At 52.5% G+C, this 12559-nt stretch overlaps 1 protein-coding gene across 2 annotated transcripts in view; it reads right to left on the reverse strand.

The window, feature by feature from the left end:
* Fosl2 (FOS like 2, AP-1 transcription factor subunit) overlaps positions 1-11746 on the reverse strand; it is a 26890-nt gene extending 15144 nt beyond the window's left edge. Inside the window, exon 1 of one of the 2 annotated variants that reach the window (XM_026789692.1) lies at positions 11712-11746. Coding sequence is in view for 1 of the 2 variants with exons in the window: in XM_005367961.2 (XP_005368018.1) it covers positions 4447-4548 (102 nt within the window). In the remaining variant the exon portion in view is untranslated. Of the gene's footprint in view, positions 1-4446; positions 5403-11711 lie in introns of those variants that run through there. The other variant, XM_005367961.2, reaches the window with a different exon arrangement.
* Between the last annotated feature and the right edge of the window lie 813 nt (positions 11747-12559).

Consider the following 12559-nt stretch of genomic DNA (forward strand, 5'->3'; position numbering starts at 1 on the left):
GCAAGCGGATCTCTGTGAGTTCGAGACCAGCCTGGTCTACAGAGCTAGTTCCAGGACAGGACAGGCTCCAAAGACACAGAGAAACCCTGTCTCGGGGAAAAAAAAAAAAAAAAACACACCCAAACCAGAAAGTTGGCTTCCTTCATTCTCAACATCAGTATTTTTATTTCTATTTAACAAAGAAAAGGTGTCCAAGACATCAATAGCAGAGAGGCCGTGCCAGCAAGGGGACATTTTTGTGGGCTTTGAACTGGAGAGCTTGGAGACATGGAAGATTGAGACCAACATGACTTGGGGTCTCGCTCTATGCTGGACCAGTTTGTCCACTCAGATTCTATACTAAGACTTCCTTTGGTACTTTTCAAATATCAAATTCAGCTTTCAAGGAAAGGTGAGTTAGCAGAAAGAATTGTCTAAATACACTAAAAACCTTTTTTCTTTTTTGATTTTTCGAGACAGGGTTTCTCCATAGCTTTTGGTTCCTGTCCTGGAACTAGCTCTTGTAGACCAGGCTGGCCTCAAACTCACAGAGATCTGCCTGCCTCTGCCTTCCGAGTGCTGGGATTAAAGGCATGCGCCACCACCGCCCGGCTTATTAAAAACAATTTTTAAAAAATTCCAAAAGAGCAGTTGTCCCAAAGCCTTTGAGTCCAGCAGCCTCTGTGCTCAATGAAGCGCACAGCCCCCAGGAGCAGCAAGGATGGAGGAGACAGCAGTGCGGACTGACTTTGACGGGTAGCTCTGTGTTTGACGGGTAGCTCTGTGTGTGTGCAGGAAGACACACACTCAAACCGCCAAGATCTCAAATTGTATATTCACTTTGAATACTAAGACAGGCAGGAGTGCAATCATGGAAATGCGCTCTGGGTTTGGGGAAGGAAAATTCAGCTGCCACTCTCCGGCAGTTCATGGCTGCTATTTCACCCAACGGTGATGAAAAAGCCAAGCGCACGTCCGTCCACCAGCAAGAATCGGCGGGACTGATACATTCCTGGGATAGCTCTCAGCTTGATCCTAATCTACAACATCTGGAACGTCTAGGAAAAACAAAAAGCAAAAAAGAGAAAAAGCAGAAGACCCTTAATTTGCATCTTCCACTCTCCCAGCATGAACCCACAAAATGCTTCAAGAAAATAACACTGTGGAGGGGCACCCTAGTGAACCCATTTCTCAACCAGGGGTCACTTAAAAAACAACAAAGCATCCTTTTCTTAAAAAAAAAACTTCACTTTTAATTCAAGCTGTTTATAGCTAGCTATAGCTAAATACATGGCCCTTATTTGCATTAAATAAAATGAAAAATTCTAAGAATTTGGAAAACTAACCAAGTTTCACACCCTGAGACTGGAAAAATACATTCCCCAGGACCGCACTTCCAAAAATGTCCTGTAGGGGGCACTAGAGAGATATGGTTGAGACCGACTTGGGAAATCACAGTCATTTCTGGTAAAAGTTATTTGATGCAAGGAATGTCCCAGCCTGGTACAGTTGGCAAAGTTCACTCAGGAGAAGTGTGTGTGTGCCTGTGTCCGTGTGTGTGTGTGTGTGTGTGTGTGTGTGCGTGTCCTGTTGGGAGAATGTGTCAGAGGGGGAAAAAAAGCAGGTCTAATGTTCCTTGATTCCTAAAAAAAATATCGTCGACTTCCTCTCACAAACCATCTAGAAACAGCAGTCTTGGAAAAGTTCTCTGTCTTGTTTTTGTTTTTCTCATGTAAAGGGGGCCTGGCTGATGAAAACAAGTTATGAAATGACCTCTGTTTGTGTAACTGGCTGGATTGCATAATGCCAGGGCCCTGAAACCGTAACAGCCAAGGAGCAAGGCAAGGCATATATCTGAAGGTGTTATCCCAGGAAAGCCAGGAGAAAGAAAACAACAACAAAGCCAGCTCCAGGAGGGGAAGGTATATACAACTATCCCCAAGAACATTAAATTGCCAGTGATTAACCTTTGAGATTGAGATTATAACTGCAACAGGAACGACTTTACGTTTCCAGTTCCTGCCATATACACAAGCAGAGGTTTTAACAAAAAGCAATACCTGCCTCCCACCCCACAAGTCAGTGGAACTCAGCGCTAAGACCAGGCGTTATGGGGGGGGACACATTTGGGACTGGTTAAACAGCACATTTATTTATGGGGGACAGAGGAACCACAAACAAGGAGACCAGGGTGGAAAATCATACCCACTTACTCAAGAGAAACCCAGGAACATCTCACAATGATCAGTCCATCATAATGCCATAAAGGAGGAAGGCCCGGTCACTAACTGCCGGAAAAATTTCCCTATGAAGGTGGTTGAGAGAATAGGTGATTACAGACTTTATCTGGTATGTAATAAAGTTACCTTGAGCTCAGATCGGGGTGGGGTCCAAGCATAGACTTGGAAAGTAACAAAAGCTGAAGCCTATCATTGGGACCACAGAGTCAAAAGTCAGAGCAGGGAGAGAAAACCAACAGTGGGGACCAACCTCTGCCCCTCATCTCCCCCCCCCCAACATCAGCAAGGAGTGCCACGGTGAAACTTGGCCAAAGTGGCGTCACCTTGCCAATCCCTCTGGGTTGCTACTGAGCAGAATGGGCACAGGAACCTGAGAATCCCATGCATTGGTGGTTGCTAATTGCAAAATCCGCATGTGTTACAGCATGCTAGAAATTAGCCAACAGCTGCTTTTTGCTTCGGTAATGAGGCCCCATTACACACTGCTGGACGGAGCTCTCTTCCTTCGTCCGAGCTTTGGTTTCCTGTCTGATTTGCTTCCAAAACAAGGAATTGCCTCTGCTCATATCCTGGGCTCAAAGCCCTAGTGACACAGATATTCAGCCCGGGCATTGATGTCCGGTCAGAATTCCCATCCAGGCCCTGGAGGCTGAGGGAAGCGCCAGGTAGGGGGGTGGCACTGTGTCAGGTCACCTTCTCAATCTCATCTAGTGAAAGAAACAGACGAAGTGCAAAGCTCCTATGCTGACTGGTGAAGGAGAGGGAGGTGGGGTGGGGTTATTGAATTGGAAAGTGTGTGTGGGGGGGGGACAGGTATAAATGACTCTGACCCATTGATGAATGACGTTTGGGTTCAACACAAATCACCCCTGGGCTGGGATGCAAACATAATCAATGACTTTTCAGATAAGATTTAAAACTCATTACTTCAACAGTAAGGGTCCATTGACTGCCCCCTCCTTGCGCAGACCAGACTCTCTACAGTGGGTGCTTAGCGGGAACGGAGCGGTCAGAGAGAATACAAAGAAAAGCCATTTGGAGGGTTGGAGGGACTCACCAGATACGGGACACTACTTTAAGAGCGGTGTCCCTCTTTTTCAGATTACAAAGAAAGACATGTTTTTATTATATTTCCCAGCTCAGTCCATCTCTTCCTGGAAGTGCCCGCCACCCCCGCCCCCCAATACCCCAAATCGGGTTGACTGCTGAAGGCCAAAGCCAAGACCATAACCATGAGAGAAACTCACACTGCCACCAACTTGGCTAGGAACTCCGGTGGGCTTCAGGCGGCAGAGGACCTTGTGAGTTCATTCGCTTCTATCACAAGACAGCGTGTGTGCCGCTACACAAGTCAGGAACCGCGCCAGCACACCCCCCCCACCACCACCACCACCAGTGCCTGTTTGGTACCTATATACACGCAGATTACAGGCACAATCCCTCCAACGGAAACCAGTCTGCCTGCTTTACAAAGTTGTTTTTCTACTTCTGAAACCAAGGGATGTCTCTTTCTCCCGCTTCTCTCTGGCAACTTCTTTGCCCAGGTACCCCCAAGCCCCTCAAGGTTCTGCTCTCCGGACAGTACAGGCTCCTGCCCAACCCTCACCGGAAGCTGGGGGGGGCACAAGAGGTGTCAAGAGCCAATCAAAGCCAGCTTCTTCCTTCCTGACCTTCGCACCTGATTCCCAGAGGCAACCCTAGCCCTCCCTCCGGATCATTAGAAGGAGCCCAACCGTATTTCTGAGTTCCCAACCCTTTTCAGAAAATAGCTAAGACTGAAGAAAAACTGAAGAAGGAAGGGCTAAAAGGCCTTCGTTATAGGGTCTTTGACGGTTGGGAGGGGCTTTGGGAGTGCAAAGATTTCCTAGCCTATCCACCACCGAGAAAGGGGAAGGAGGGAAGGGAGGGGAGAGAGCTCAGAAGGAGGCAACAGGCTTCCAAGAGGGGACCTGCAATTCCAGAAGCTTTTCTGAAAAATAAAGTAAGAGGAGCGGGGGGGGGGGCGAATGCGGAGGGATGTTATTGACTCTTCAAGCCCGCTCTCCCCTTGTTTAAAATAAAAAGTGATGGGGTGGGTGGGGCAGAACAAAACCCCACAATTTAACAACGAGGCCCCTAACTATTTTTCTAGCCCAGCTAAGAAACGGTAAAGTCGAAGGTTGGGGGTGCAGGCAGTGGGAGAGAAAAGTCTGCCCGAGCCGCCAGGTGCACCCGGGCCCTCACGTACCTGCTGACCGCCGCCACCACTGGAGTAGGACTCGGCGTGCGCAGGAGAGCCGCTGCTGCCCCGGGACGAGGTGTCAAAGTTCCCGGGATAATCCTGGTACATGATCCGCGGTGGGGGCCGGTGAGGAAACAGGGTGGTTTTCTTCCCCGCCCTCGCCGCGGCCGCGCACAGTCTGCTGCGCGCTCGCTGGTCCACTGGCCCCGCGGCGGACTGGGCTCTTCGCTCCGGGGCTGTCCCCCAACCGAGGCAGACAGGGAGGCGGCGACACTCGGGAAGTGACCCCCGATCGCCGCGCACCGCACTTCGTTTCTGCTCTGCAAGCTCCGCGGAACCGGTTGTCCACCGGGTCCCTCCCTCTAAAAAGTCGGCGCGTCCCTCGGTCCCTCCCCTGCGCGCGCCCTTCCGCCCCCGCACGCAGCCGGAGCTCCGCCGGGACCCACGGGCTGGAGAAAAATGGGCAACGCAAAAAGACTAGGAGCCCAGCGGGTGTCGCTTGGCAGCTCTGGGGGGACTCACTTCCCAATCTCACAGGGCGCCAAAAATGAGAAAAAGAAAAGCTGCCGGTTGGGAGAAACTTCTGTTTCCTCCTTTTAGAAAAGGAGCCCGAGAATAAACTTCCTGTGGCCAACTCGCCGCCTGAGTTTCCCGGCGACACGGACACTTGACTTAGGACAAGGCAGCGAGCGCCGGTCCAGCAACCCTGATCGCGCCTGCGGGACAGTGCCCGTGGGGTTCCAGGCTGAGCGGTGCTGAGAGGGACGTGGCTCCGCGCCGCAGTGACCTGCACCCCGTGTCCGCTCCGGGACCGGCCGGCTTCGCGCGTCTCTCCTCGCTTCGCCCTCCCTCTCTCTCCCCCTTTCGCTCGCTCGCTCTGTCCCTGCCGAGCGCCGCTCGCTGTCTCGCTCTGAGCCCCTGCGCTCTGCCCGAGATGAGTCACTACAATGGCACGAGTTCAACTCCACACTCTTTATTCTCCAGCCCCACACCATGTGGATCGACTCACGTCAACTCTAGACTCCACCTTGCTGGGAGGAGCGCTCGAGGCGGCGGGGGAGGAGGCCGGGACTAGGAGGAGGAAGAGGCGCGGGAGGGGAGGAGGCGGGGGCCTCGCTCCCCTCCCGGCTCTGCTCGCGGTGGTGCTGACGCCAGCCACACACCCCGCGCAAGGAAGGCGGGCGGTGGTGCGGGTGGGAACGCGCGGCCCTCGCACTAGGGGGGCGTTGAGGCCGCTCGGGTCCTTGCGAATCTTCTCCACCCCCACCCCCACCCCCGGGGCCCAGCGCCCTTGGTCTGTTCCATTGGCGCACGTTGCCAAAGATGGTCATTTGCGTTAGAGGACCCGAGTGCGGGTTTCCTCGCTTTCGGGTGACGTGGAGGGAGAGGGATTCCCTTACCCGCTCCCGAGCGCGCCGCGGCCTCCCCCTCCTCCCCATACCCACCCCAAAAGGAAGGGGCACGGGGCGGGGCCCCGAAAGCGGCCGCGCGGGCACGGGCTCCGGGTTTTAGAAAACAGTCGCAGCCCAAAAGACGAGACAGGTGGCTCAGTGCGGCGCCACCGCGAGGCCGAGAGCCCGGCGCGCAGAGCCGCTCGCGGGGAGGGCGCGGCAGTGCGCTGTCGTCCGCACCCTCAGTGGCGCCGCCCGGTGCAGCGGGCGTCCTGGACGCACCGGGCACCCGCGCCGCCCTGCGGCCCGGTCTTGGTGGGGTGCGGCACGGCGCCGCCAGGCGGGGCTGGCCTGCCCATTTCCCCCCTCGGAGCCTGGCTGCCCACTGCTTCCCTTTTGTATGTGTGTGTGCTTGCTTTTGGCGGGGGGGTATTTTGTTTTTGGCCTTCCAATTAATTTGCAAGAAGTAGTATTGAAGATGAAATTAGCTAGGGAGACATTTCGGGAGTCCTCTGCACTAGACAATTAGGAAGCATCTAATAGCAGTAACCAGGCCTTAAAAGCAAACCAAGCTGTTCAAACAAACAAGCAAACAAAACTGGGGACCGAGAGGTGTGCCCCAAGTTGCCTTGAGCTGTTTTGGAACAAAGTTCAGAGCACGCGTGGCCGGACTCCTGGCTCTTCCCGCCTTGCTGGGTGGGGTGGTGCGCAGGGTAAAGAGCGCAGGACTTGGAGTATGAACGCCTGGCCATGCTATTTATGAGCTGTGAGATCTTGGGCGAGTCTAGAGTCTCAATTTCCTTCTCTGTAATGAAAGGTTTGGATCAGACGACCTTCTAAAGCTCTTGTCTGCTCCGGATCTCCAATCATCCTTAGAGAAGGTACCTTAGAGAAGGTGTGCCGATAAGCTAAACGTTGAACCAGGAGTTGAAGAACTGTCTTTTGTTGCAGGGTCTCAGGTAGCACAAGTTGCCCCCGAACTCGGTATATGTCGGAGGTAAGCCTCCACCTCCCGAGTGCTGGGATTATAAGTGTGAAACCTACGCCGTTTTTAACCATTCTTAGACAGCGCATCTGTATCCTAAAGATCTTTTTCAGGAGTGAATAGGAAAATGAGTTGTTGGGGGTTCACTGAAGAGTTTGAAGCGCTACGCATCAGCTATGTAATATCCAAGTCCTCAGTTTCCTTATCTGTGAAGTGGGGGCGTTACTAAGGAAAGAAAAATAAGAGCCGGGAACTCGAAGCTTTCCCGAGGCTCTATATAAAGCTCCGGCGTTTCCGGGACGGCTGGCGGCATCTGGCCGCCCCAAGGGCCCCAAGATACGGTAATCCCAAACAATACTCGGGGTCATTGTTTACAGTTATAAAACACATTCTGTCCTGAGCTCCATCCCCAAGGACTTGCGCGTGGTGAGCCGGGGTGGCCAGACTCCTCGCTTTGCTGCAGCTGCTCTCTCGGCAGAGTGCAGCTCTGCAGGCCCGCGAGTGGGGTGTAGGACAGGCATACACTCACGCACCAGTCGTGGGTGCCTGGCTCCCCCCGCCCTTTTTTTTCCTTCATCCCTGCGTCTTGGCATGCCTGGGTGTTTACGCGCCTCTCTCAGCAGGACTGAGTAAATGCAGCCCTTTGACGCAAAACGGATCAGCCCTTCCCCAGCAGCAGCAGCAAACCCCAGAAACTGGGGGTGGGGACGGGGGCAGGGCACAGGAAAAAAATCGTGACACTTTCCCACTCGCCTCGCCCTGTGCTGTGCGGGCTCTCGATCGCCCTTGAGAAATCTTGGTGGGGGGAGGTGAGCAATTGGGGGCGCGGCCAGGGTGCTTAGGGGCCTACACGAGGAGCCGCGTGTCACACCAGCATGAATAGACGCACTTTTGGTTTTCCTTTGAGCTTCACCGACTGTCCAGCCCCCCACCCCAGCCCGCACTCAATAATCGTGTGCTTCTGGGTCTCTCCCACACAGGCCTTCCAGTAACGCGGGGCGGAGCGGGGGGAGCAGGCGGGGGAAGGGGAACAGGAGCTTCCTCCAAGGCCTCCGCCGTCCCGGGCGCGCCCAGCCACCAGCAGGCGCCGCCGGGAGCGCGCCTTCGGGCCAGCGCAACCTCGCGCCCTCGCCCGCCCCCGCCCGGACCCGCTTCCCCGGCCCTTTCCTTTCTTGTGGCTTCCCGTAAAGCCCAGCAGCCCCCAGACGTCTGCAGAGCATCACGGAATCTGTGCTGATGCAAGTCGCCGGCCTCTCTTTGGTGCGCCCCGGCCTGCCAGCGAGAGCTTTGATCCCTGCCTGGCCCTGCTCCCGAACGTGTGCTGGTTTCCCGAGCCTTCCTGCCTTCCTGGAGACCTACGTTCCACAGCCTAGGCCACATTTCAGTCCTGTGACACCGGAGGCAGAGCTGCGCCCCAGTGCTGCCCCAGGATTGGCCTCCCTTCGTTCAGTGGATGCCTGTATTTTACCTTATCTAAACCCATTTCACCGGCGCCTACGTGGGAAGACCTCCCCGGGGGCACGCAGTTAGGAAGGGCCTGGAGTAAGATGCTAAGAACAGGGATTAAGCCCCGGTGTCTTGAATCTTAAGGAAAACAACACATACTGTCTCCTGTAATTTTCACTGCAAACATTTGAGGTGGCTCTCATTCCCAGGTGTCAGTTCAAGAAAGTAACGTTAAGTAACTTGTCCAAGGGAACCGGTCAGTGTGCAGTAACATATCGGAAATACAACCGGACTCTGACAGAGTCTGCCCAGTCCCTCTGCCCCCGCATTACCTGCCTCCTACCGGAATGTCTTTCTGGCTTTCTAAGCACTAACTTCATTTGTTCAAGGCTTTAACTGACACTTCAAAGTGCTCATTCTTTCTCGTCTAAGTAAATATGTGGAGTGAGGGAAAGGAGGGAGAGAAGTCGAGGTAAGGAAAAAAAGTCATCTCGGCTGATTCTTCATTGCCTCTCTGGGTGTCTGGACACCCCCTCCTCCGCAGCCGCCAGTTTCCTTGTTTGCCCATCCAGCGTCCCCCCCCCCTCCCGCGCCCTGTTGCCCTTGAAGACATCTTGGATCCTTAGAATATAGAATGGTTGTCCCTCTGGCCACACTAGCCGGCCCATCTGAGCACTTCGTGAAGACCTTTCTCACTTATGGCTTCACTTCCAACATCCCCTGGAGGGGCATGGACTGCTGTTAGCCAGATTCGACAAAGCAGCCTCCTCAGTATGGCTCAGCCTGTGGATGTTTGTAGTTGAACGCAAAACTGTCTCACAGGACCTTAAACCCAGGGCTCTGCAACCTTGACAGTCTACAGTTTCTACAGCGCAGTGAGAAACCTACCCTTCCACACTGAGGGGAGGAATCTGCCATTGTAACTTTATAGTAAACAATGCATTTAGATGATGTCTTAACATTCCTGAAAGCATTTAAATTTGAGGCCTGAGTCTTGGTTAGGGTGCCTACATGACGAAACACCATGACCAAAAGCAGCTTGGGGAGAAAAGGGTTTATTTTGCTGGCTCTTCCCCCATCACAAGAAGTCCTGGCAGGAACTGGCAGGAACCTGGAGGCAGGAACTGAAGCGGAGGCCATGGAAGAATGCTGCTTACTGGCTTGTTCCCTGCTTAGTCTGCTTTCCTATATGGCCCAGGACACCTGCTCCAGGGCAGCATGGTCCCAGTAAGCTGGGCCCTTCCACATCAATCTTTAATAAAAAAGAATATATTACAGAGTTGCCTCCAGGCAAGCTGATGGTAACATTTTCTCAACTGAGGTCCTCTTCCCAGATAACTCTACCTTGTGTCAAGTTGTAACAGAAAGAAAGAAAGAAAGAAAGAAAGAAAGAAAGAAAGAAAGAAAGAAAGAAAGAAAGAGAGAAAGAAAGAGAGAAAGAAAGAGAGAAAGAAAGAAGAAAGAAAACAGGACAACCTGTCTGATATAGAAGTGTTTGGGTCTGGGGAGGTTAAGACATGGTTTCTCTGTGTATCTCTGACTGTCCTGGAACTCACTCTGTAGACCAGGCTGGCCTCGAGCTCACAGAGATCTGCCTGCCTTTGCCTCCTGAGTGCTGAGTTAAAGGCGTGCGCCACCACTACCCGGCACTGCTTGGGTTTTCTGAGGACCTACCTATAAATTTGTCAGGGGAGGGGGGCATCAGCAAGCCGATTTCAACTCAAATGGTTCAAAGGAAAAGGTATTGTGGGAAACTCCTGGGTCAGGGTTGAGGGTGAGCCAGAGGGGGGTTTGGATGGGTTGGGAGTGAGGGAGAGCAGAGAAGGGGTATGGGGAGGTGGGGGTAGAGGGTTGAAGAAACAGAGAACTTGATATATTTAGTAGCTGACAACAGCCAGAAATAGACCACCAGCAGAGTTGCAGGGGTCCCAGAGAAATGCCCCCCTTAAACTGTTCAGAGCCACTAATCCTGAAGGGATGTGTTTGTGTCTATCAGGTGGGACTCCAGGTTAGGCTCAGAACTTCTCCAAAGGGACCCACAAGGACATGGGCGTGAGCTGCTGAGTGAACTAGGTATCTTTTCCTTCCGTGGCCATACACCACCTTCTTGAGGATCCAAAGGCTGCTTATGGCATATCCATTCTGAGACAGAACGCATACCCTTCTCTCAATATGTACTGGAAAGCTACAACGATCATAAGCTACGAAGACAAAAGCAAGCATGGTGGGACACATCTATAATCTCAGGGGAACCCAGGAGGATCAGGAGTTCAAGGTCATCATTATCTACATAGTGAGTTGAGGACCGACCTGGGCTACATGAACCCCCTCCCCCAAGGGGTGTGGAGGAGAAAGTCACATTTAATGAAATGTTCTACCATAATGGTTCTGAGAACCGAACTGGGTCCTTGGCAAGAGCGGCCTGTGCTCTTAACCACTGAGCCATGTCTCCAGCCCCAGGACAGCTCCAACTGTCTGTAATTTCAGTTTCACAAGATCCAGCATGCTGTTCTGGTCTCCCAGGGCACTGCACACATGTGTTGCACAGACATAGATGCAGGCAAAACCCTCATGCACACAAACTGCTAAATAAAATGTACATCGAGTGGGTATTAGAGGGGCCAATGTGCACATACATCCAATTCATGGACTGTACCCTTAAGGTCGCAGAGTTCGGTTCACCCTGCTGAAGTGTGTTACTCTCAATAAAATCAAGCAGCAATGAACAAAGCCCTCTGTGGCCTCAACCCACATATAGAGCTATAGTCCTATGCCAAGTAACAATGCTTTGGTCAACAGCTGCCGGGGGACGTCATGACTGTCTGACCCTGGGTCAGTAGACTCTACAGTGTTCGCACAGTGACAGAAGTGACACATCTCTCAGAAAGTGTTGCGATTGTAACGTATTAGAAGACTATAAATCAAAATTTGGGCAAGAAATTTTGGAAATTATATACAAATAATGCCCTTCCCCACTCACCCCTACCCCCACTACAGACCCTGGAGACTAAGTAGGGGCTCTGCCATGGAGTCAGGAAGGAGATTCTCCCTGCAACGTGTGTGTGTGAGTGTGTGCATGCATGTATGCGTGTGTGCATGTATGTGTGTGTGTGCGTGCGTGCGTGCGTGTGTGTGTGTGTGTGTGTGTGAAAGCTGGACATATTCCAGAGGTAGAGTGACGGATGTAGGTGCTATCATTCTGAAATGTCACTGAGTAAGAACAGAAGTCATCCCTGGTAGGAATGTTTTCCCTACCCCAAAGGGAAAAAGGACCAACTTGTCTGCCTCTCCTTTTGCTCTCAGATCCATGCAAGGAGCATGGATAAAGGATGTGCCAGGAGCTGGGAAGCTGATAGCCACGCACATCCCACTGTGACCTGGGCCAAGGGTCTTGATATCTGTGCATCTCTCCACCACACAGCTGGCCGCAGGTTCTAACCACTCCTTACCTGGACTCTCCAGGGGTTCTATAGCCACCTAGCAGCGCAATGAGCAGGATTTTCCCAGCTCTCACTGGGAAAGCAGAGAGCCCGGATGTGCCCTGACTGCAGGCACCTTGCAGTCCTAGAGAAAAATAATAGGAAAACAGTCAGAGTGGAACCACACAGCAGTAATAATGGGGCATCTATAAACCGTCCACAGGGCACACTGGAACCAGCTATTATTTTAACTGGGTCACACAAGTATATTCCCAGCAATCCTAAGGCAGTTACACCTACTGTACCAGTTCAACTATAGGAAAAGTGGATCAGGATCAGCCAACTTGTTCGTGTTTTCAGAACTACAAAACTATGAAGGTGGATATCAATCCTGACTTCGGGCCTGAGAGTCTTGGCACAGAGGGTTGTTAAGAACTATTATTGCATGGGTGAATAATTACCCAAATATGCCGTAAGGAGTTCTCAAAGAATTATTAAGGAGTACTTTTAACAGCACTATTACTGTAGAAGGGCATCAAAGCATTCCGCATGAGCCATTCTGCACCCACAGTCTGGTCACCGGGACAGGACTTTACCCCTTAATGGCCTCCATGGTAGAGGGGGCCCGCCTTATGGCCACATCTGTTCCTAGGATAAACACCATGGCCAAAGGCAACTCGGAAATACAGGTGCAGTCCGTCTCAAGGCACGGACCATGGAAGGGCGCTGCTAACTGCCTTGCTCTCCGCGGCTTCATCGGCTTGTTTCCTTGTATAGTCCAGGCCCATCTGCCTAGAGAGAGAACCACCCACAGCAGTCTGGGCCCTCCCACATCAATCATTAGGCAAGAAAATTCCCCCTGGACAAGCCCACGGGCC

The sequence above is a fragment of the Microtus ochrogaster genome, unplaced genomic scaffold (assembly GCF_000317375.1).
Source record: "Microtus ochrogaster isolate Prairie Vole_2 unplaced genomic scaffold, MicOch1.0 UNK26, whole genome shotgun sequence".
NCBI lineage: Eukaryota > Metazoa > Chordata > Mammalia > Rodentia > Cricetidae > Microtus > Microtus ochrogaster.